Source organism: Arvicanthis niloticus, chromosome X, assembly GCF_011762505.2.
Source record: "Arvicanthis niloticus isolate mArvNil1 chromosome X, mArvNil1.pat.X, whole genome shotgun sequence".
Classification (NCBI taxonomy): domain Eukaryota; kingdom Metazoa; phylum Chordata; class Mammalia; order Rodentia; family Muridae; genus Arvicanthis; species Arvicanthis niloticus.
The window spans coordinates 40,131,321-40,158,259 of NC_047679.1; the positions used below are offsets into that span (position 1 = coordinate 40,131,321).

Here is a 26,939-nt window from a genome sequence, read left to right on the forward strand (position 1 = left end):
AAGGAAAAATGAGTGTTGTTTCCTGTTATTTTTGTTATTGGCAGTGGAGATATGTTTGTGTAGCTACCTTCTTTTATGGTTTTTGGAAGATTACTTTCCTGCTTTTTCCAGGTTGTAGTTTCCCTCCTTGTGATGGAGTTTTCTACCAATTATCCTTTGAAGTGCTGGGTTTGTGTTGAGATACTGTGTAAATTTGGATTTGTCATGGAATATTTTGGTTTCTCCATCAATAATGATTGACAGTTTTGCTGGGTATAGTAGTCTGGGCTGACATTTATGTTCTTTTAGGGTCTGTATGATATCAGTCCAGGATCTTCTGGCTTTTATGGTCTCTGGTGAGAAATCTGGTGTAATTCTTATAGGTCTGCCTTTATATGTTACTTTGCCTTTTTCCCTTACTGCTTTTAGTATTTTTTCTTTGTTTTGTACATTTGATGTTTTGACTATTATGTGGCGAGAAGTATTTCTTTTCTGGTCTAAACTATTTGGAGTTCTGTAGGCTTCTTGTATATTTATGGACATCTCTTTCTTTAGGTTAGGGAAGTTTTCCTCTATAATTTTGTTGAGAATATTTACTGGTCCTTTAAGTTGGGAGTCTTCCCCCTCATCTATTCCTATTATCCTTAGGTTTGGCCTTCTCATTGTGTCTTGGATTTCTTGTATATTTTGGGTTAGTAGCTTTTTGTATTTTGCATTTTCTTTGACAGTTGTGTCAATGTTTTCCATGGTATCTTCTGCACATGAGATTCTCTCTTCCATCTCTTGTATTCTGTTGGTAATACTTGTATCTATGACTCCTGATCGTTTTTTTAAGTTTTCTATCTCCAGGGTAGTCTCCCTTTGTGATTTCTTTATTGTTTCTACTTCCATTTTCAGATCCTGCATGGTTTTGTTTAATTCCTTCTCCCGTTTGGTTGCATTTTCTTGTAATTCCTTAAGGGATTTTTGTGTTTCCTCTCTAAGGGTTTCTATCTGTTCTTTGAGAGTGTTATTTATGTCTTTCTTAAAGTCCTCTATCATCATCATGAGAAGTGATTTTAATTCTGAATCCTGCTTTTCTGGTGTGATGGGGTGTTCAGGGCTTGCTATGATGGGGGAACTGGGTTCTGATGATGCCATGTAACTTTGGTTTCTGTTGCTTATGTTCTTGCGCCTGCCTTTTGCCATCTGGTTAATTCTAGTGCTACCTGTACTTCTGTCTCTGATTGAAGCCTGTCTTTCCAGTTGTCTCGCTTTTGTTTGGTCTTCTAGGAGTCCAGATGTCTTTGTGATTTTTTTCCAGCTGCCCTGATTACAGTGGTATCTCTAGGATGCCTCAGGATATGGTGCCTCCAAGGTAGCAGTCCAGCTAGATGTCTGCTGTTCTGGGTGCAGTGTCTCCTCTTGGATATCTCAGGGTATGTTGTCTGACACTCTGAGTTCAGTTGTTCCTCTGTGGCTCTGGGTTGAGCGGACCTTCCAGTATGTCTCAGGTGGAATCCGGGGTCCACACAACTGCAGACCTGGTAGAGGTCTGGTCTGGGACTCAGACCCTGCAGGCCTCAGACCGGAGGGGGGGCGCGCAGCAGAAGGAGCGTGCTAGCGCTGGCTATGGGTTCTATGGATCCCCCAGAATGTGTCTGGGGGGCTCCTGGGTGCACTTACCTGCAGGCCTCAGACTGCAGGAGGGGCGAGCGGCGGAAGGGGCGTGCTAGCGCTGGCTATGGGTTCTATGGATCCCCCAGAATGTGTCTGGGGGGCTCCTGGGTGCACTTACCCGCAGGCCTCAGACTGCAGGAGGGGCGAGCGGCAGAAGGGGCGTGCTATAGCTGGCTATGGGTTCTATGGATCCCCCAGAATGTGTCTGGGGGGCTCCTGGGTGCACTTACCCGCAGGCCTCAGACTGCAGGAGGGCTAAACATTATTCTTATTGTCCTATCAACTTTTTACTTAGCATCTTCTAAATTTTTCATTTCAAATTATTGAACATAATATATTTCTTTTGATTTATGCACATATATTTTCTGATCACCAATCACAATAAAAATACTAAACTTTGTATTGCTTTAATTTTACTTGTATACTAATATGCTAGGTATGTAATAGCTAGAAAACACATTTTTAAGAGTCAGTGGCATAGTTGAACTAATTGAAGTAACTTTCTTTTAACATTCCAATATCATTTAATATTTCTACCTAGTTTCTCATAAGATTATTCCTTTTTCTGGTTTCATACTTTATTATATTTTTTATTTCTTTTACAAGTTTTTATGGAAAATAGTATGTTGTTTCATGCAATATGTCTTGACATCAGTTTCCCCTCCCTTTACCCCCTCCCAAGTTCTACTTTCCTTCCATTTCCCTTTCAAAAAAAGCAGGCCTCCAAGAGGCAACACCCATACAGGACAAAACAAATACAAAAAAGTCAAGGCAGAGGTACCTATATCAAGGTTGGAATAGGAAAATCAACAGGAGGAAAAGATTCCCAAATATAACCAAAAGTGTCAGAGTCTCATCCACTCCCATTATTAGGGGTCACACAAAACATCAAACTAACAGCCTCATCATATTTGCTGAGGATATGGTGCAGAACCAGGTAGGCCCCATGATTGCAGCTTCAGCCTGTGTAAAGTCCTGCTTGTTTTTACCCTAAATCTCTTTGTTATCCAGTGTTGGGGCCCAGTTGTCAGGTTTAGCCTAGCCTAAGATTAGCCTGAAATGTTTAGGAATCTCTGCAGGATTTCCTTGGCCAACCACTCAACTGATCTTAACCCAGTGACATCACTGGAGGAAACCATGCATGGCTACAAACAATGGCTAATTCAAATTCCTTATCCTTTATTACTTGGAGTCCTCAATAGGGTCATCCTCATTGATTTCAGGAAGTCTCCTCTGCACGAGGCTCTATATTGCTACGTCCCCCTAATTCTAGCTGTCTCTCTCCACACTCTATACTTCCATTTCCACTAGCTGATCTTCTATCTCCCATCCCCACATCCTCTGGTCTACCTGAAGAATCTATTATACTTCCCCTTCCCAGGGAGATACTTGCTTCTCCTATATAGCCCTCACCTACCAAACCTCTCTGGGTCTGTGGACTATGCTTTGACTATCATTTATGTAACAGCTAATATCTACCTATAAGTGAATACATACCATGTTTGTCTTTCTGGGTCTACCCACATTCAGGTTACCACATTCAGGGTGATTTCTTTCTAGTTGTATTCATTTGTCTGCAATTTCATGATTTTTTTAAAAAAGTGGCTTAGTAATTCTACATGGTGTAAATATGCCAACATTTCTGTATTCATTCTATATTGTCTACTGTTTGTGATTATTATTTATAAGCATTATAACACAGTTCAGCAAGTATCTTCATGGTACAATAAAGCAACTTTTGGATATATTCCCAAGAGCGGTATAGCTGAGTCTTGAGGGAGGTTATTTCTCAATTTTTCAAGAAACTGCCATATTGATTTCCACAGTGGCTGTACAAGTTTGTACTCCAACCAGCAATGGAGGAGTGTTTACCTTCATTCACAACTTTACCACCATGAGCTGTCACTTGTGTTATTGATTTTAGCCATTCTGACAAATATAAGATAGAATCTTAAAGGAGTTTTGATTTCCATCTTCTTGATGCCTATGAGATTTGTCTATTTAGGATTCTCTGTTTAGATCTATACCTTATTTTTATTTAAATTATTATTATTTTTAATATCAAGTTTCTTGAGTTCATTTTTATTTTTCTATCAAATATGGAGTCAGTAAAAATCTTTTCTCTTTCTCTATGCTGCTGAAAATTTAATGAAGTCCCATTTATTAATCCTTAATCTTAGTTATCAGTTTCAGTGTTCAGGGTTTAGTTATCATTATCTGTGTTATGTTCAGAAAGTTGTCTACTGTGCAACTGCATTCAAAGCTACTCTCCCTTTTTCTTCTATCCATTTCAGTATGTCTGGTTTTATGTTGAGGTCTTTGATTCACTTGGACATTAGATTTTTGCAGAGTAGTGAATGTGAATCTATTTGCATTCTTCTACATGCAGACATCCAATTTGACCAACACAAATAGTTAAAGATGCCTTCCTTTTACCAGCATGTATTTTTGACTTTATCAAAAATCAGATGTCCATGAGTTTGTGAGTTTAGGACTGGGTCTTAAGTTTAATTCCATTGTTTTTATGCCAATACCTTGAGTGTTTTATTACTATTGCTCTGTAGTACAACTTGAGGTCAGGGATGGTGTTACCTCCAATAATTCTTTTATTGTTCAGGAAGTTTTTAGCAAACCCTAAATTTTTTGTTTTTCCATATGAAGATGAGAATTATCCTTTTAATTTCTGTAAAGAATTGTTTTGTAATTTTGATGAGAATTGCATTGGATGTGTTTTGGCAAGATGGCCATTCATACTATGTTGATCCTACCAATCCATGAGCATTGGAGATCTTTCTATCTTCTGATATCTTCATTCTCTTTCTTCAAAGCCTTTAGGTTTTTATCCTAAAAGTCTTTCACTTGTTTGGTTAGAGTAATCCAGACATTTGGTATTATTTGATGCTACTGTTAAAGGTGTTTCATTGTCTTCACTCACATCCCATTTGTAATTTGCATAATTCTAAAAACTGTATATCAGCTGTCAGAGTTCCCTGGTATAATTTTTAGGTTGTTTATATATAATATGTTATTATCTGTAAATAATCATAATTGACTTCTTCATTTAAAACATATATTCCCTTGATCTCCTTTAATTGTTTTATTTCTTTATTTGAAATTGCAAGTAGTATATTAAATAAGTCTGAAAAGATCCATGTTCACTTGAACAATATTTATTTATGAACAATATTTATTTATGAATAGACTCTAGGATACCTCTACTTAATTAAATAATTAAGAAATCTAAAACTCAGCATTGTGTTACTTTGTAGTTTTCTTAATTACTTATGGTACAGTTGATTCCTTAGCAATTATAGTTTTTACATACATAGAATTCTTAAATTGTCTTCCTCACATTCAGATTTACAAAAGTGTTTTCTCAGGGTACAATGTAATTATTTTCAACACTGAACTATTCTATAGCTCAGTGATATAATTTTACACATTAACAATGATCAGAGTATGGAACTGAGAGTATGTTATAAGTAGATATATTATCTAGTTAATTGACATTTATTTAATGAGTTAGGTCCTAATCCTGTATCAATTACTTAAAGAACTTTCATCAAAACTTTCATTTATATTTTTGCATCAACAAGGTGAAAACAATAGAAAATTGAATAATTTTTTAACAAATCTCATTTCAATGAAGATTATCTTTCAAAAGTGAAATCTTTCAAAATTAGCATCCTGCAGTTCAAGAACAATATTAGAGCCACTGAGAATATCTAAATTCATCTGATAACCTGTTATAGTGCTTGAATAAGCAGGCACACAATATTGTTTGTTATTTGCTTGTACGGTGTTTGCATATTAAAATACATTAGTGGACTAGATTGTATACGTATGCTATTTTATGTTTTTTTTAACATTTATGCCTTTCTCATTTTTTTATAATTTTTCTCTTAATGATGCTGTTGCTTGAGGAATGTTAATGTATGTTATCCCACCCCTGGAAAAAATACAGAGGAAGAGACAACAACTCTCCAGTTTTATGATGTTTATATTTCCAAATTATTATTTTAGCTTTGATTCATAAGAAAAATCTGGAAATTGTACATTAAATCATGTTAACTTATTTGACAAACCTAAATAATTAATGTGTATGGACCATTTTGAAAAATATTATGGGTAATGAACTGAGCCGAAAATACCTGGGATACTGGGCTTGATATGACATATCTTATCCTTGATTTAGCCCAGCAAAACTAAGATCACTTGCTTCTTTTTGTCTAAGGAGACTAGACATCTCCAGGATTACAGGTTAATTGGGGTCTAGAAAGGTTAAATAACCTGCTTAGAGTTGTAAAATAAAGACTAGTGCTGACTTTCTTAATTTCTCCTATGGTGTTATTTCTTCAATGTAATGCTTTTATTCCAATCTATTATCAAATCATCTTGGTAGGAACACAAATTTTAGTTAGGAGAGTAAAATTTTTATGAAGAATTGAAACTTTTCATATATCTTCATAAATTCTTAAATGTAACTACGCATTTAAAGTTCTTAAATTTTATTTTGCTAAACAAATCAAAGATTGTCTCATAACCATGTTTTAAAGAATGGAATGATGGGCATTTTAGATGCACATATACCAAAAATTACTTGGGAGTGGGAATATTCAAAGCATAGTGCATGATAAAGCAGTTTCATGTCACAACTTGTTTTTAATGCAAATCAGTTTGCTTTCTCCATGTCTGGTAAAAAAGAAGTTCTTTGCTGGGAGGCTATAAAACCTTTCTCAGTCTTCCCAGGTTATTCTGATAAACCATGGATTTTGAGACTTTTCTGTATGAGGAACTGTTCTCACAATTCAACTTACATTAAAATAATTTGTGGAGCTTTGAAGACTTGCTAAGCAAACAATTTGGTTTTAGTAATTTTATCAGATCTGTCAAAATATTATGTATTGAATTTTGATTATATTCAGCACCTTCCTGTATCTTATTTGATCTATACTTCTTTTCCAGCATTCCTTCTTTAAAAAAAAAAAAAAACATGACTACAGTTTGTGTTGCCCACATACATACCTCTGGAAGCATGTCCTCCATTGGAAGGTAGTCAGCTCATCAGTATATACATCCTTAAAGATCACTGACTCCCTTTTAACTTTTTAAAATTCCATTCATTAGACCTATGATGAAACACAGAAATTTTAATATTCAACGAGTTCCCAGGTGATGGTAGGACATTGATTCTGGGCAAACATTGTGAAAATTAGTTTATTAGATGGAACGTTAATTCCATTACAACTTAACTTGTAGCTTTCTTTCCTATAAAGGACGCAGTTTACTCTAAGCTTAACTATGTGATGTCATTGTTTCATCTTGGAACACCTGCACTACATATTTTTAGAATAGTCTTATTCAGATGACTGTTTCATTCACTATATGTGAAGAATCTTTTGGCCAGAGTCAAGTTTTTATTTTTGAGTGGATGTAGGAACTTCTGTATGCCATATGTCTTAAAATCATATTTAACAGGATGATAAATGGTCTGATATTCTCTTCCAGAACAGGATATCTAGCAAACAATATTCATTGTTTCTAAATAATTAGGAAAACATTTTTCCTTACAAGGAGATGACAGATGTTTGAAGGGATGGATGTATATGTACAGCACCCGATGTGAAAACCACTAAACATATTCAGATATGAAAATAGTAAGTTATATCCACTATATAGAACTGTTATGTGTTGGTTAACGATTCTTAAAAGAAATATATAATAATGGGAATTGGCTCTATGATGTAGTATGTGTTGTTCCAGAAGCTGCAGAAACATATTCATTGGAGTGCATTTAAACAATGCAACAAACCTAAGCTGTAGTGTGGAGAGTTTGTTTGTTTTATAAGTGAAGGAAGAATAAACACTTTTTACTTATACCAATATAAGAGGAAACAGAATTGAGTGCATACCCCATCTCTCATCAGAAAAACTGTAATGTTTTACTTCCAATTCTTTCTTTTGCCAGCTTATTTTCTACTTTAGGTTCTAAAGCTGCTCTCTACAAAGTCACCAGAGAGCTCCTTATGCCAGCTTCAAAGGTTACTCTTCAGTTCTTATCCTTCTTGACCTTTGCGCCATGCTTGACAGTGATGATTAGTCCCTTTCTGAAATTTTCTTGCTTTCAGTTTCTGGGACATTGTGCTCTTCTGTTTTGCCTCCCCCCACCCTCACGCCTCTTGTCAATTTGCTCTTCTTATCCCTTTAAGATCAGTTATTACACTTCAAACTTTTCATTTTATTTTCTTCTAATGAAGTTTTCATTTCTCACAGTTCATTACTTATACTCCTGTCTTTCTTAATTAACTGGATCTTATAAATTACAAAGCAACACTACTAGCTTACCATCTGCCCTGATACTCAGACTTGTATAAAGCAAACACTTGCTAGTTATGTAATTTAGATTCATAATAAGAATTTCAAATGTAGTTGTGTGCTTTAGATTTTGCAAGTCTGTGATGTATCATTCACATCATAACCTCAAAGATTAGCTATGCTTGTGAAGCAATTGACAGTGGTCTCTGTAACTGCCACATCACCAAATTCTTTCCAAATGTACTTTGTAAACTATTTTAAGTGTATGATTTTTCTCTTCTCTGCTGCCTTTCCTCTAGTTTGATCCCAAATTTCTTTCTGCACGAACTCAGAATTTCTCTACCTATGATTGTGCTCTTTCTGTTTACGTGCTTCACAGTCTCATGGAAGAATATTTCAAAAGACAATTTAAATATGATAATTTATTTGCCCATAATATTTGAAATTTATACCATGGGAATCCCTTTATATCTAATCTCTGGCTTCATTTCTTGCCCAGTGTAGTTTAAAGATGACACAACTGTGAGAATAATTGTGTTGCTCATTTCACTACATCTATGGAATTTTATAATGGAAGGCAGAGCAAAGGACTGGCTTTGTAAAACAGAGAGATTTATTTTGTATTTAAACTAAAGTTCATACAGATGTTCACTAAAAATAAATGTAAATGGATTAAAACAGGTCATGATGCCAAGGTAGGTGCACTGGGGCAGTAAGGACATGTCAGACTTAAATGACTTTCCACATTATACTAGATAGTTTCTGAACCCTGACTAGAAGTTATTTAAACTTTAAAGACCCACAACATAAAAGCATGTTGAAGTCCTTTAAACTCAGTGAGCTTTCACGCTGTGAGTGTTTAAAGTTTAAATTGCCTCCCATAGGGTCCAAGGCACAGTCAGTATGTGGTGAATTTTTTGACTACTCCTGTAGACAGTTTGAGCCACAGCTATTCAGGAGGGAAGTGACAGCAACATTAGTTTTCATGCTAACTTCGCTATTTATTCAGTTAAGATCTAATGGGTGCTCATGATTTGGAAAAGCACTCTAGTTGCTATCACTCCAAAGCATACTGAAGTGTTCTCTCAGGATGCTTGCATTCTAGCATAAACCCAGCCAAGAAGAAGAAGAAAAAAGCACCTCTAAAATGTTCAGATGTGAGGTAGAAGCTTACTTCATTTTTAATAGTTGGACCTAGTATGATTTGGGAAAATTCATTCTGAGTATACAGTTAAAACACAAGGAAATATTGATCTCAAGTTAATGGAAAATGGCAATTCAAATGAAGTGGTCGCCCTTATAGATGCTTTTCCATGAGTTTTGTGTAGAATATTTAATCCAGTGAAATGAAGAAGAAAGCTGGTGATGACATTATAGAACAGAATGAGTTTCTGGTGTGAAAACAAGTGCCTTTAGATTTTAATCTTCTTGTCATTGGGAGAAAGGTATTTTGGAAATAAAGCATTATAATATGTTGTTTGTGAAGCAGTGCTACTTTAACATGATGGCTCAGCAATTGCACATGCTTGCCACAAAGACGGATGGCCCGTGTTCTGGGCTATGCAGTCAAATCACTACTTTTCATTGTCATTCCCTCCAGTTCATTTGTGTAAAAAATATCCAAAATCCTTGGGCCTACTAGATGGGAAGAGATAATCAACTCCTACAATTTGTCCTCTCACCTTTGAATGTGAACTAACACTCAATTTCCACTGCTATTCAAAAAAGTAAATAAATCTATTTTTTTCCAAAAGTGTAGGGAGAAGCCATCCCTCCTACATTAAGCAAAACAGGGAAGGAATCGGTATTTCTTTCCAAAGGAGAAGAGAGAAACATTTTGGGGATTTGTATACCACAGTCTCTCTTTTACAACTGTTCAACTTAGCTCCAATAGCCAGAACATGGTAAAAAAAAAAAGGTGGACAAAATGTCTATAAAAATGATGATCATGGATCTGTTCCAATTAATCTTATTTAGAAAAAAAAACAAGGGGTGTGATCATAAGTGTCCCATGGGCACTTGTGATAAAAATTAAAGTGGATGAGATTACTTTCCTACGTTTCTGTCTTTGTTTTAGGTTTCCTGTTTGAGGGTTTTGTTTTCTGTGGTAGTTTGGTTTTGCTGTTGTTGCCCTTAACACCAAACTGAAGCATGTGCATCTAGCCTGACATGCGAGGAAGTAAGATCCAGAAAACATGATTTAATTCCTGCCAAGAACTCCGTGAAGAACACAGTTAATATGGGCTTTATATACACAAATTAATATTTATCATAGTTGTCTATAGCTATGTGAAAACTTTGATGACTAGTATCCAAGGTTCCATATGGGAATTAAAATTACTCTTTTTTCACATAAAAGCAATCTTTTTTTTCACAAAAACATATAATTTGGTTAAAAATCCTGAAATTATATTTCCCCCTTCTTTCCTCCTTTAAGTTAGTTTGTCTTGCATCTAGCAAGTCTTAACTTGTATAATACATGGATACAGTTACAGGTACATAGACAGAGTGTGTTAATCCATTTATTTATAAACTGTTTAAAGATTAGGTGACTCAATGACCCAGGGACTATAACTTTGGTTACAGAGTACACAAAACAGCACTGTGATGTTTGCATTACGAATATTTCCCTGCATATTGAGAAGTGTTTAAATTATGTGGCAGTATTTTTTTGGAGATACTGTTAATGTTAGGACTTCAGGTTTCTTTTGTTTTACAAAATGGCTGAAAGCATTTTAGGTCTATATCTGAGGGTGTCCTATTAACATGTTCTTTGTACACAATTTTACCTTTATGTTTGGACATTTTATGTTCTGTGTAAGAAAGCCTCCAGGAAAAATCCATTTGTCACCATATTACTCTTATGCAGATAAAAAAAATGAAAGAGAAGCTAAAGTGATGGCCAGCTTTGAAAGGGAAGGTGCGCCCTCTAGTGATTCATATCTTTTTACAAGGACATTCTTAGCTTTTCCAATTTGATTTTAAAGTAAATGTAAAGTAGTTTCAACTAGGTATATTACATTGAACTAGACAGCATGTCACATATAGATGTATCACATAAGATAATACTCATGTTACTTAAGGTTATTTTTGCCCATATTTATGTTTTATATGGACTTTTAAATTTATGAAAGATGTAAAACAAATCTTGAGGCATCTGTGGCTTAGCAACATTTTCTCATAAATCGTCTAGGCCACACAATTTTTATATTTTCATATTTGTTTACATTATAATGAATTCTTCTGTTATAACTACCACCAGCATTTACAGTTTAGGGAATTTCTTTAGTTTTGAACTTTTGGGATAGTTTTTCCATAAACATTATATGAGTAGAAATTTCATATTATATGCGAAAGTGACTTCCTGAAATCATGTCACATGTTAGACGTACACATTAGGCTGGGATCTTAAGTGATTAAGCTTTGATATTAAGAGTAAGTGAGGAGATTATTTTAAAGATGTTTTTATCTACCAGATAGTGAAATACTTTAACTAAGTATTACCTTTTACAGCAGAAGTCTGACTGTTAAGTGTAGTCAGCTTTCTATCAAAAAAAAAAAAAAAAAAAAAACAATGACATGTAACTCAGAGACTTTCTTAACCTTAATTAGCTAAAGTCCTAAAGCACTGACATTGCATTTTATAGAATATATCACAAAAACAACTCATGTAATTTCCTCTCCATAATTAATAATGAAGATAACCCAATTTGATGGATAATACTTTGGAAAAGTTCAAATTAAACCCACAATGAGTAGGCATATTTTGGGACAAAGTGAATTATGCTAAATTATATATTCAGTAGCTTTCAAAATTGCATTTTATTGCAAATTGCAATCATCAAATTTTACTGTATTGAAATGTGTAGTTTTATGAAGAATGTGCTTAAGTTTACACATCTAAAACTACAAATTCATTTAAGACAAAAAAGGAATAGGTTTCTTGATAGGAATGTTAATATTGAAGAATGAATAAATTAATGTTTTGGGATAGGAAAACCACAATGTAAAAATATCTAATGTCAGGTTTGTATCTTAAATTAAAACAATTTCCACTATAAAGATAAGTGAACTTATTTCCGTGGAATACTTTTAAAATACTTTTGTTTTTATATTGACAAATTTGATGGCAGCCTTTTCTTCCTATTTATCAAGATTATAATTATTATTTTCAGCAACATCATTATTACTAGTGTGTGTGTATATGTGTGTGTGTGTGTACCACAGTAAAGGCATAGAGGTCAGAGAACAGCTTTGTGTTGTCAGTTCTCTTGTTCTACTTGTATATGGGTTCCAAGAATCAACCTCAGGTCACTTGCTTTATGTTGCTTGCAAGCATCATTACCATCTGAGTCATCATCTTGACCCATATGATGTTACTTCTTTCTTTTTTGAATTTTTTTCCTTTTTTTATTGAATATTTTATTTACATTTCAGATGCCATCCCCTTTCCCCATTTCCCCTCCCTAGAAAGCTTCTATCCTATGCCCCCTTTTGAAAAATAAACTTCAGGGATTTCAAAGAGTCTCTTTAAGAATGTACCATAGGGGGCTGGAGAGATGGCTCAGTGGTTAAGAGCACTGACTGCTCTTCCAGAGGTCCCGAGTTCAATTCCTAGTAATCACATGGTGGCTCACAACCGTCTGTAATGGGATCTGATGCCCACTTCTGGCATGTCTAAGAAAGTGACAGTGTACTCATATCAGTAAAATAAATAAATAAATCTTTAAAAAATAGAATGTACTGTAAATGTAATGAATAATAGAAGCCAATCTACAAAAAGTGAAAACGATAAATTACATATGGAAAGTTCAACAGAACTGAGTGGATGTTAATGCAAATATGTATGTCATCTTGGTTAATACTCAAAATAGGAGTCACTAAACAAAAAATTGAAATAGTGCACAATCAGTGCTCATCCAGAAGCTCCCTTTCCACAATAACACAGTGGTAATATCTGTACATTGATAAGATATTGATGAGTCAAATTTTAACAACTTTTAACTATAAGTATACAAATATTTCTTTGGTTCTCCAGAATGTTTTATATTCTTTTGGCTTTTATTTACATTGAAATGCCTATACAATAATTTCTTACTGTTGACCATATGAGGTAACACTGGCCTAATTTATGTCACAGTTTCTGAGAAAATTAACTGGCTAAGACTGAATCTGTATTACAGCATGTTTAGAGAAATTTAGCTTTCCTACTGTTGGATATGTAGCATGATGTTGAAATTTGAATCTTCCATAAATAGCGAGTGACTATGTAAGGAGAGTGAAGAAATGTGCGCCTTGTTGAATTCATAAGGTAGAGAGGATCTTGAATTGCTTAGCCTCAGGTAGAAAAAACATGAAAATTATATCTCTAACAAGGCACTGGGAATACTATTTAGCACCTAATTTTTGAGCATTAAGTATTTACATGAAGAAGAATCTGTTACTTTGCTCCACACCTCAGAATGTGTATCTGATGATTTTGGACAAGTTGAAAACCTGAGTCCTACACACTTAAGACAACTGCAGCTAACAGTTAAATAGCTAACAAACTGATAACTCATTAAATATGTGTGTAACTATTACATTAAAAAACAGTATCTGTAAGCTCTAAGATGACTGCATTCATTGTCTCAGCACCAAGTATAGGCTGTTGGCACACTGTGAAAGAATAAATCAGAATCCTTTCAAACACTGCATCTCCTCCCCCTTCTTGTCTCGTGTTAAGAAGTGGTACTGTCCATAGGCATTAGAGAAAAGCAATGCATAACATTGACTGCTTCCTCTAAGAACTGTAAGCAGTAATGCTGACCATTACATAGTGGGATCTAGATTGAACAATTCATTGCTATAGAATATTTTAGTTAACAATACAGAGATAAATCATATTAATGATCATAAAAATGTGAAATGCTGCCAAATCTAAGTAAGCAAAAAAAAAAAAAAAATTAACTGCTTCTAGAATGTACTGAGGAAAACACATGTATACATTTATAGCAGTTTGGTTAATTTTAAGATAACTGTCAGATAACATGCAAATTAAAATTATGCTAAAATTTAATTATAACAGAAACAGAAAATATATTAAAAGACAATCATAGACGTAGTTGACAAATTAACAATCTGGGTGTTTCTGTTGCTCTAAGGAGACATCATGGCCAAGGCAATCTTAGAAAGGGCAACATTTAATTGGGCTGGCTTTCAGGTTCTAAGGTTCAGTCCATTATTGTCAAGGTGGGAAAATGGCATTACCCAGGCAGACATGAAGCTGGAGAAGGAGCTGAGAGTTCTACATCTTGATTGGAAGGCAGCCAGAAGACTGGCTTCCAGGCAGCTAGAAAGAGGGTCTCAAAGCCTACCCTCATAGTGAAATACTTCCTCCACACCTACTTCAACAAGCCCATACCTCCTAATAGTGCTCTCCCTTGGGCCAAGCATATTCATACCACCACAAACACCAACTAGAAGCCATGGGGAAAATATTTAAACAGAATTTTGTTGAGAGGGACTAAGATCTTGAACCATGCAAGAGTTTTAGGTATGTCTACACAGCACGTGTTTCCTTAACAATCAATATATCACAATATTGAGGGTGGACAGTAGAGGTGTGACTAGTATAAACTAATTTAAATTAACATATGTTCATATTTTCCTAATTTGATTTATTTCATTCCAGCAAAGGAACTGTGCAGTATTAATCTATGTGCTTCTGAATACATAGTTTTCCTAGGTAAAACCTTTACTCAAAACTGCACTGAAATAACATCTGACATCCCTTTTTAAATGTGTAAATAAGGAGTCAGAAAGGTGGCTAGTTAGGTATGAGTTCAATTCCAGGATCCTCTATGTTGGGAGAAAACAGAGCCCTCTATGTTGTAGTTGTTCTCCTCTGACTTCCCCACTCAGGCCATGGCATATGCCCACTCACCCACAAAGCACAGAAGCAAAGGAAGTAAACAAATACAATGACAGTATAATGGAAAATGTGTACATTTTTAAATTTTGTAATCATGCTCCACAGTATAATTGTTTGAAAGAGATGTTCCAGCACCTGGTATAATCCCCTTTAAAATTTATAAAATCAGGCAAACTCACAAACAAAAAGAACAACAAAAGGGCTGTTTACAGTTTCACTATTTTGTGTTTGAATTGATCTGAACTCCATGCCAACTGGTGGCCATGCCTCACTTAAAATCTTCACAGAGCCACAAGCAGACTGTTACCATGGTATTGACTCCACAAAGCCTTCATTGTATATAGATAAACAGATTTGCTTGGCAGAGCCACTAGTTTTTGAGCTGATTTAACCCTAACTCATTGGGGGATATTTTTGTTGTTTTGTTTTGTTTTGTTTTTAATCTTCACAAGGTCTCTAAGTGAGGTATGTTCCAGTTTGGTGTCCAAAACATTTTACTTAGTCAAATAGATCCTTCAATATACCAAATTCCTTTTGGACAGCTATATTCTTGCCTATTATTTAGAAAAGTAATGACAAATGTTAGATGAAGTGTGAATGTACTATCTATTTAAAATAAATTTAAGAGACTTTGATACAATATATTTTGAATATAACCAAAATATCATTAACAAAAATATAAATGACTGTCTCTCGGCAGTCATCAAATGCTAATATCTCCTTCGCTAGTGGTAGGATAGTATATCAATGTTCCAATCTTCTGTATGGAGATTTTTTGTCCTTCTGGGACTTGAACAGATCTTGTGCATGTGCTTGCAATTGTTCTGAGTATATATGTGTATCTGCTCTATTGTGCCTGGAAAGCACAGTATCCTTAAATATATCCATCAACTCTAGTTCCTTCAATCTTTCTATCTCCTCTTTGTAAAAGATCCTTGAACCTTGGAGTGAGATGGGAATGACTTTATTTGTTGTCTGCATATTGAACAGTAATAGGGTTTCTGTTTTAATTGCCATTTACTGAAAGGACAAGATTCTTTGATGAGTGTTGGAGAGATGTCCTGATCTATGAATATACCAGTAAACTATTAGTTGTCATTTAATGCCATGCCATTTGAGCAGAGTAATAATACTGTATTATCTCCTATGAACAATTTGTTGCCAAAGGAGAGATATCTGAAACATGAATTTTTTTTTTTATGTTTCACATGCCTACAAGTGTTCTAACATTTCTTTTTTGTTTGTTTTTTAATTGAATATTTTATTTACATTTCAGGTGTAATACCCTTACCCTTACCCAGGAACCCCCTATCCCATTCCACCTCCTCCCACTTCTATGAGGATATGTCCCCACCCACGATTTCCCCCACACTGGGGTGTACAGCCATCACTGGACCAAGGACTTCCTCACCCACCTATGCCTGAAACTGTCATCCTCTCCTACATATACAGCTGGAGTCATGGGTCCATCCCTATGTACTCCCAGGCTGGACCCTGGGAACCCTGGTTGGCTGGTATTGTTGCTCTCCTCATGGGGCCACAAACCCTTTCAGCTCCTTCAGTCTTCTATCTTACTCCTCCTTTGGGAACTCCCTGATCAGATCAATGGTTAGCTGTGAATATCCACCTCCAAATATGTCAGACTCTCGCAGACCTCTAAGGAGACAGCTATATCAGGCTCCTCTCAACATGCACTTCCAGGCATCCACATCATCATCTGCCTTTGGTGCCTGTACATGGGATGGATCCCCAGGTAAAACAGTCTCTGCACAGCCCCTCCTTCAGTTTCTGTCTTATGCTTTGTCTCCATATTTGCTCCCATGTGTATTTTGTTACCTTTCCTAAGAAGGGCCAAAGTACCCACACTTTGGTCTTACTTGTTCATGAGCTTCGTGTGGTCTGTGAGTTGTATCTTGGTATTGTTTTCTTCCATAATTTTGTTGAAGATATTTACTGGCCCTTTAAGTTGGGAATCTTCACCCTCATCTATACCTATTATCCTTAGGTTTGATCTTCTCATTGTGTCCTGGATTTCCTGGATGTTTTGGGTTAGGAGCTGTTTGAATTTTCATTTTCTTTGACAGTTGTGTCAGTGCTTTCCATGGTATCTTCTAAGGCACATGAAATTCTCTCTTCTATCATCTCTCGTATTCTGTTGGTGATGCTTGCGTCTATGACTCCTGATTTTTTCCTAGTTTTTCTATCTCCAGGGTAGTCTCCCTTTGAGATTTCTTTATTGTTTTTACTTCTACTTTTAGATCCTGGATGGTTTTGTTTAATTCCTTTACCGGTTTGGTTGTGTTTTCTTGCAGGTCCTTTTATTGTGTTTCCTCTTTTAGGGCTTCTGCCTGTTTACCCGTGTTCTCCTGTACTTCTTTAAGGGAGTTATTTCTGTCCCTCTTAAAGTCCTCTATCATCATCATGAGAAGTGATTTTAATTCTGAAACCTGCTTTTCTGGTGTGATGGGGTGTCCAGGGCTTACTAGAGTTGGAGAACTAGGTTCCGATGATGCCAAGTAACTTTGACTCCTGTTGCTTATGTTCTTGTGCTTGCTTTCCACCATCTAGTTAACTCTAGTGCTACCTGCACTCACTGTCTCTGACTGGATCCTGTCTTTCCAGTTATCTTGTTTGTGTCAGAACTCCTCAGAGTCCAGATGTCTCTGTGATCCTGAGCTCCTGGGTGGAAGAACTTTTGGGACTCAGGCTGCCTCTGGGATCCCGAAAGCCTGCTGCTCTGAGTGCAGTGGTTTGTTCTCTGCTCTGAGTGCAGTGGTTCCTCTGGGATGGCTCAGGATATGTTGTCTTCATGTGAGCAGACCAGCTAGGTGTCTGCCCCAGGCAAAGGGACCAAGTGAGGGATGGAGGGGGAGTGGTATTCTGGAGGGGTGGGGTTGGATAGCTGATGGGTCCTGAGTGCCCCAGGCTCACAGTTGTAGCTCTGGGGCCTAGGGTAGTGGGTGAGAGTTCTTACCCACTGTTCTGAGTGCAGTGGTTCCTCTAGGATGGCTCAGGATATGGTGTCTTCATTGGAGAAGACCAGCTAGGTGTCTGCCCCAGCCAAAAGGACCAAGAGAGGGCCTAACATTTCTTTTGCATAAAAATTATTTACTTCTATTTCTTTTAGTTTTATTTTTTGACAATGGATGTAATGGTAGTTGAAGCATGCAATTTAGATTGTAATATGAACAAACAAGATTAGTGTAAATTGTTTCTATACTATAAATCTTTCTTGAAAGTTCTTTGAATGTCTGTTAATCAATGAAATAAGTTGAGTTAGAGTTTCATGGACCTATCTATGGAATGGGGTAGTATTTTCTACAGAAAATCTAAAGCAATACAGTGGTTAATTCTAAATGCCAAGTTTTATAGTGATTAGTGTGTAGATTAGAATTCATGTTTTTAATCCAAAGTATTTTTTATAAAACTTGTTCAAATTTATTTAAAGAAAAACATGAACTAAAGCAATGAAAAGAGATTATATTGGAAATCTTCCAATGGCTTGCTAGATACTAGTCAAGAAGGGATTTTTCTGTTCATATGGGATGGGAGGAGATAACAAACCTGAAGTATATAGTTCTGATTATTCTAAGACACGTGAAGGAAGATATGCTTTAAATAAATTACAGACATGAAAAGGTTAACATGTCTATTAAAAACATTAAAAAGGATGTCATTAAAAGTTTGTTCTTCGTCCTATAAAAATATGAATGCATTTGAATATAAACGAAGATGGCATAATAAAACTTTTATCAATTTTGATAGTTTCTTTATAAAATGAACTCAGAGGGTGTGGATGAATTTCTATTATAGATAATTGAAAATTGGGACTCAGTTGTTTGTGAAGTCATAGCCTGATGTCCAAAATGAAAATATTGGTAGATTTTATGTAAATGCTGAAGTCAGCCTAATTTCAGAGAAGAAAATGAAGAAGGAGGTGCTTATAGTAAGATGAAATATCTTCACATAGGAAGGAGAAGAAAACCTTGCATATTAATTGTAACTTTTCTGTAAAGAAGAAAACTATGGACTTCTAAGACTGCTAGAGAATAAAAGTAGCTCAGAGTTACATTAGATAATCCTTTAAACACATGATATTGTACGTCTAAGTTTAAGTTTAAAAAATATTTGTTGCATAATTATGGGCCTAGGGCCTACATTAACATGGTACAGACTTCTTTAGCAGTTCTGGAGACTCAGATCTAGTCTTCAGTTTATTTGAAAAGTGTTCCTGGGACTTGCTAAGTAGGAACATAAGGAAAAGAATGTGGCCAATAGAAAATGTTAAATGAAGAGAGACGAGGTTATTGCTGTGAACAACTGGCATTCAGTCCCACAGAGACCTCTGAGAGACTGTGTATAAAACATTGCATGGTTGTCCAGCTGAGTGGCATCATTTTGAAGATGATTAAGAAGAACTCTAACAATTCATTAATACTAGTGAAATACTAAACTCTCAGAATTTCTTCTCTCTCCTGGTCACTTCCCAGTGAAAATGTAGGCAGAGACTGCAAATTTTACATTGAGCCAAAAACATAAACAGGAAAAAAACCAACCCTGAAACATACTCTCCTAATACATACTGCTATTGAGTGGGAAAAAATGTTGCTAGGAGTACACTGGACACTGTGGTTATTAAACTGACTATAGCCCCAAGATATTGACTTAGTAAATGAACATAAATTAATCAGCAATGCAAAAAGTTTCTTTTTCAATTGAAGAGAACTCCATATTTTAATAAAAATTTGTAATTAAAAGAGGAAAGTTGATAAATGAAACAGATGGATTTTAAAAGCTCAGTAGTATTCCACTGTGTGCGTGTGTACTATGTATGTATCTTGATCATTTCATCTACTGAAGGACACTTATTTTGACTCAGTAGCATGCAAAATTTGTTTAGATTTAACATTCAGAGTAATTTCAAAGAACCAAGGAAACAATGTTTTGAAATAACTAGATAGATGATATTTGTTGCCGCAGAATGACCCTCACCAAAATTTAATAGCCTCAAACAACAATGACTCATTGTTTATTACAGCTCCTGTGTTGGCTAGTTTTATGTCAACATTGACACATGTTTGAGTTATCTGAGAAGAGAGAAGCTCAGCTGAGAAAGTGCCTTGGTTTCTCAGCTGAGGTTCCCATCTCAGAAGTATCAGACAAATTAACTCCCTCCACCAAGTTGCTTTGATTGCTTTGTTTCATCATAACAATAGTAACTAAATGAGACAGAAATTAGTATACTGAGTATTTATTTGTTTTATTTTTCTAATGATAGTTGGAGCATGTATTTCAGCAACTTCAAGTCATACTGAGATATTTCAGAAGGTAAAAGATGAGTATTCACACACATATTGCTTTGTACTTTATTGATAATGGAGAGTTACATCATCATCCAGTTAGGCTTCTTGTGCTATAACTGGAGTTTCAGAATGTATGCTGCATGAGGAAGAATTTTAATTTGCTAAGATTTTACTCAGATTACTCTTATTGATGTCAATTTTCCTACCAAGTTTCATGGAAAAGCCCACATTGATGGTTTGGATGCCATTTGAGAAAATGAATATCAGAATTATGGTTTAATTGGTACAACCAGCACAGCACTGTTTTAGTTTATTGTAAATATTTTTTCAAAAATAGTCATTTGGAGTAGTGCGGTAGCAAACCTTTCAAGCAGAGTCTAGATAATAGATTGTAGGAAATGCTGTGCAGATGATTGCTGCATTGAGTTGAATAAAATGGACTCTATGATCACAAGAATCTAGATCAAAGTTGACTCCAAAGTTTGAATCTACTTAACTAGGGAGATGGTGATACTATTAACAATAATAGAAGCATCAGAAGAGAAGGGATGTGGTAAATGTGAATACATTTTTTTTCTTTCCATACAGAAGTAAGAGATAATAAAGAAATAATGAGCCTTATTCTTTGCTCTCTTAGGTTGGATGTCGATATAACTGAACTTCACAGTTGGATTACTCGTTCAGAAGCTGTATTACAGAGTTCTGAATTTGCAGTCTATCGAAAAGAAGGCAACATCTCAGACTTGAAAGAAAAAGTCAATGTATGTTCTTCATTCATCTTATATTTCTGTTTTGCACTGCTTTCAAATTTTTTGTTTCAAATATCTGTGTTATAGTCATTGAAGTTAAAGCAATAAAATAAAATAATATTCAATATATAAAATAATTTAGATAACAAAAAGCACAAAAATATTTGCCTAGAAAAATCTATTCAGAATCTGCTACAGGAAGGATTTTCATATTCTTTTTAACTTTAGCAGTATTTATAAGTAAAACTTTAGACAATCTACTTATGTTGACACTTCTTCATAAATTGTTCTTGACCTTAGAAAGTTAACAGAACAGTGCATAATAGAGTACAGTAAAATTAGATAGGCCAATAAAGGATACTGTTTATACAGAATCAAAATATATGTTTATAGTAATCAATACCTGTCAAAATGATAACATTTATATATCCAAGATAGCTATATATTGCATCAGCTCACCTAAAAGATGAATATCCTTTTCAGTATTTATTTTTAGCAGCAGATAGTTTGCAACATTTAATCCCTTATGAGATTATATGGTTTGACCTTCACAACAGGATTTCTATTGACTTAATAAGAAGCTGTTACACCTTCTGGGAAATTATCAGTGTTTTGGTTTCTCAACTTGAACAATTACACAACATTCATTTTTAGTATGTAATTGACAGTATTTTCTAAGACACTTTCTACAAACCAAGGTAAATAAAATGAACAGGTTCCAAAGAGTAAATGTGAATTAATTTTAGTTATAAAAATATCACTCGCAAATGTATGCATCAGCATTTAAGTCCTGACCTATAAAATATATTTACATGACTGCAAACATAATACTACTTCACATATTTGCTCTTGCTTTACCTTAGGCATAGAAATGTTGAAGAATTATAACCACCAAAATATATTTTAGGATAACCTTTTATATTGTTTAAGGATGCTCAAGGAGCAAGAATTATAACCACCAAAATATATTTTAGGATAAACTTTCATATTGTTTAAGGATTTCCAAGGAGCAAAAATAATTTGTCATTTTTAGAAATCAACATTATTTGTATTTACAAGGTAGTTATTTTGAATTTCATATTAGCTGTATATGAGATATGGTTTTATTAGCATCATAATAGGCTAGAATAGTTTCACATAATAAAAATGATTTCATTATTAATGATACAATTTTGAGAATAAATTAAATGATAATACACAAAAAATAACTTAACAGTATTATCTTAGTTTAAGTATATGTATTTAATGGCAGTCAAAGTACATGGCTTGAAACTGAAAATGGACCCCCCAGACAGTTATCAATTTAACAGGCTGGCAAGCCAAGGACAGGTAAGAGTCTGCATAGAGCCTTACCAACCTAAGACAGAAGTGCATTGCTTTTGATAACATATATTCTATGATGGGTAAGGAAGACATTCTTGTCAGAAAGACCTAAGACAGGCTCAGTCTTGTTTATATATATATACAATATATATAGTTCATATATATATATATATATATATATATAATATATATAATATATATATAACGTGGAGAGTTTTGGCAGCTGCTTGACAGGAATTTGACATTGGCCAAGGACAAGAAAATGGGCTTCAGGCAGGAATCTGACATTAGGCTAGAACAAAGAGATAATTTCAGGCAAGAAACTAAATCTTAGACTAGAACAACAAAGTAATTTCAGGTAGGAGTCTAAATCGTAGGCCAACAAAGAAGTAATCTCAGGCAGGAATCTAAACATTAGGCCAGAACAAAGAAGTACTTTCAGGCAGGAATCTAAATTTTAGACTAGAACAAATAAGTAGGCTTCAGACATGAAAATTACTTTGGGCTAGGACAGGGAAGTAGGCTCAGATATTTTGGTCATCCTGATAAGCCCTTAGAAACTGATCACAGGGGTGTTCATGGAATTTGCTTATTGCATTGCTTGTTCCTTGACTATTTGCATTTATTGTATTGCTAGTTCCTCAACCTAGAACTGACCTTAATACTTGCATGTAATTAAAATGGTATAAAAACAGATTGGGAAAAAGTATATGTATTTTAAAATATAATTTTTATGATTTTGAAATAATTCTTTTAAAATAATTTTTATTCTTTGAAATTTTCCTAATTTTAGAGAGTTCACTTCCTTCATTTATCATCATTTCCTCACCCTATCACTCTTTCAACTTAATGTCTTCTTTTGATTATTATAAATACACTTTGAAGTTCAATCTGTGCTGCCAGTATGGACCTTGTTTTGGGCAATCAAAAAAAAAGCAAGGGTAGTCTATCACCAGCCACGTTCCTAAACAAGAGGCACTCTCCTTCATTTAGCAACCATCAACAGCTAATAGCTGAACCAACCACTAAGTGTGGAGACTTAGAAGCCTTTCAACTATTCATGTTGTAACATTGGGTTGCTTAATCTTTATGCATGTGTGGTCAAAAACTCTGTATCTTACGTTCTTTCTTCCTCATCCATTAGATCTTATGTTCTGTCTGTTGTTCTTCTGTGAGGATCGCTTGCATGATGGAAGGTTAATATAGATGATTCACACCTGAGTATTTATGATTACAAACAATGACAATTTTGTCAGATATATGTCTCTGTTTACTCACTACATAAAGAAGTTTTGTGACCAAAGTTGAAAGTAGCATAAATCCATATCTAAAAAAAAGAGATGATGGTTTCCAGCATGATCATTTAACATAACACTATTAGTATATTCCATCCCAGAGACCATGAATTTATTTCCATTGGAACAGTCAATCAGGAAGCATTTGGCTGCCTCTACAATTATCATTCCACTATTAAAATTACATCAAAGGGTAAATATTGGGAATCATGTTGAAATTAGGGGTTCAGTTCTAAGTGAAACCACTGTGTCTTCTCTCTCCTGGTAGCCTGCATAGAATGACCGATACCATTCAAACTAAGCCTCTGGAAATGAGTTTTGTGGTCATTCAAGATTAATTTTTCTAATGTGTTGTATGTAAAGTGAGTGGAATTTTCAGCAATAGGATTTTAGCATTTACTTACTATGGACAAAAACAAGATAAATGCCAATAGTTTGTGTTGTTTAGATGCAGCGGGACCTCCCTAACCATATTTACTCATTGAGCTATGGGTGCCTGGCACTGAGAATTTCAGTTCATAACCCTGTGTCTTTTAGGAAAAACATTGGTCACCCATGAAAGGCACATTTTAATTTTATATCTTAAAACCTGAGGATTTCTATAAAGCTTCTTCTTACATCTTTAATTAATGCATTCTGTAATGTCTATTCTCCTTTATGTCCCTGTTCTTCTCTTAACAAATCTTTAGCATATCCTTCCTGTTCCTCCATGTAACCTATCTAATTTGGGATTGAAAATCACAGGTGGAAAAAATTCATTGAGTAAAAGAATTATTTAGAAAAAAATTGCCCTCTATGTTTCAGAGTTTATATCATATATTCAACACATCAGTATGAATTACCTTAGTGATTTAATTGATTGAGGTTTTTATTGATTTGATTTGTAGAGTTTTCTGTGTATCATCTTATTTCTGTGTTTTAAATGCCTTTAATCAAATATGAAGATGGAGTTCTATGATTTAGGAAATAAAAATTCAATTTTTTCTCATCAGTTGGCTATTTAAAAGCAAAAAACTTTAAAAAGTCAATAACGTCAGCATGATATACCAAAGGTACTAAAAATGTACAATATTCTATGATATTTTGACACATTTTTCAGTCACCACTCTTAACTTTGAATCTCATCTTCTGAAACAATAGCATTGTTCTTAATTGCCAAATAAAATAGGACATGAAATGATGTTCCTAGAAATGGCCTTTAAGCTAAATACATTGTATATGCATTAAAGACTCTAGAGAGAAATGATGATGGATATTCAGCTCAGGTGTACATTAATTTTCTTGATTTCCTCATTTGTCAGTTTATGTAAGTTATTGTGAACTCAGGAAAGGTCCTTCTCATGAAAAGTCCTGGTATTAATTGACTCATAGATAATCATTAAAAATGATGAAGCATTAATTGCTTTTTTCTTCTATTGATGAATTTCTCCTATTTTATTTAATACCTAAAGTGGGTTTTTTGTTGAAATTAGAAAGTAATAACTTATTTCTCAGCACAGTTTCACTTATTTTCAGCTATGCAAATTTTAAACTTTAGCACGTGTTTATCTTCTCTATTGTTGATATGTTTTATTCATATGATTAACAAAATGTTCTTCTTATATGTGTAAACATAGGATAATAACAATATTCTGGAGTTGCTAGACAGAGAAATTTTTCCTCACACATAATGCCCAGTAGCAATTGATAAACTCTATTAATCCTTTTATTATCTGAAAACTTGTTTCTACTCAGGCTTAGAACATACCATATACTTAACATTTTACTGTATCATTTTCTCATATTATTTTTTTATTGAAGAATTTGTCAGTAGGCACAAAGTATTTTCTATTTAATTGGATATTTAATATTATTTATCTCAATACACATCTGGAATCTTTTCTTGTATCTTGATTCAGTTACTTACATATGATCACATTATAGGCATTATTATTCCTCAAAATAAGTTTCCAATTATTAATTATTATTATTATTATTATTAGTAGTAGTAGTAGTAGTATTTATATCTTGATTACAATTTTACCTCACTCATCTCCTTATATTGCTCTCTCTACCTCCCCTCTGCCCTCTTCCTCTGGTCTTTTTCTATCCAAGCCTCCTTTTTCCTACATAAAAACTCCTTAGTTTTCTACATAAAAACTCCACAGTTTTTATGTAGAAAAGGGCCAGCCTTCCATGGATATCAGCCAAACCCGGCATATTAAGTTTCAGTAAGGCTAAGTGCCTCTAGTATTAAGGATGGACAAGGTAACACATTATGAGGGATAGGGTCCCAAAAGCCTGAAAATGAGTCAGAGACAGCCTCTTCTCCCACTGTTAGGAGTCCCACAAAGAAACCATGCTACACAACTGCAACATATATGCAGAGGGCCTAGGTCAGTTTCATGGAGGCTCCTTTGTTGTCTGCTGAGTCTCTGTAGTAAACACTTATAAGCTGACATTGTTAGTTTCTTTGTTTTAGTTTTCCATGACAGGATTTCTCTGTGTAGCCCTGGCTTCCCTGGATCTCTATAGACCAGACTGGCTCTGAACTCATAAAGATAGACCTGACTGAAAGTATGTGCCAAAACCACCCAACAAACTCTGTTTCTTAAGTAACACATTTTAACAGAGTCAGGGTTGCATCTTCATGGAGTATTCATACATCATTAGTTAATTATCCCTCAAACTTTTTTAATTTTCAGGATTTATAATTTCTCTAAAATTTTCTGTAACAGCCACAGTATATAGTTGCTTATTAAGTCAAACATAGTACTTTTAAAAGTACGTACATTTGTGCCCATAGTATCTGTGTCTGCATATCATTTGATGCAGAATGTTACACATTTCTGAGATAAGGTATCAATACAGTCTCAATATCACTGCAGTGTCTGTACTAAAGAACAACTTCCAATTAGCTACATATTCATATCTACATTTTCTCTTTATCCTGAGATTCATCATCAGAATCTAAACAACTGTTTGTTTTCTGTGATTTTAAAAATTATCTTGTCCTTGAAACACATTTGAATACCTTTGTACATTAACTTATTCAATGTACTTGAAGGACAACACTCTATTCCCCAGTTTTTCCCTGCAGTTGTTTTCTCCATTCGTTTACTAGTATGTATTATGAATTTTTACATATTTGGTCCCTTTTTCTATTCAATAGTTTGAGAATCAATTTTTTCACTCTATCCTTTATTTTTGTTTTAGAAGTTTCTGTATTTATTCTTATTGAAATAACATGTAAAGGGCTAAAGACTTAAGAACATCTTTTTATTATTGCAGAGGGCATGTTACAGTTCCCAGAACCAATATGATAACTCAAAACTATCTATTCTAGATGACCAAGATCTTCTGATTTTATGGGCAGCCAGTATGTAGGTAGTACACATATGCGAAACCCAGGTAAAACACTGAA

At 34.6% G+C, this 26,939-nt stretch overlaps 1 protein-coding gene across 1 annotated transcript in view; it reads left to right on the forward strand.

The window, feature by feature from the left end:
* Dmd (dystrophin) overlaps positions 1-26,939 on the forward strand; it is a 1,571,027-nt gene that overhangs the window by 272,018 nt on the left and 1,272,070 nt on the right. The window contains exon 13 of the mRNA XM_076918257.1: positions 20,807-20,930. Within this exon, the coding sequence (XP_076774372.1) occupies positions 20,807-20,930 (124 nt within the window). The remainder of the gene's footprint in view (positions 1-20,806; positions 20,931-26,939) is intronic.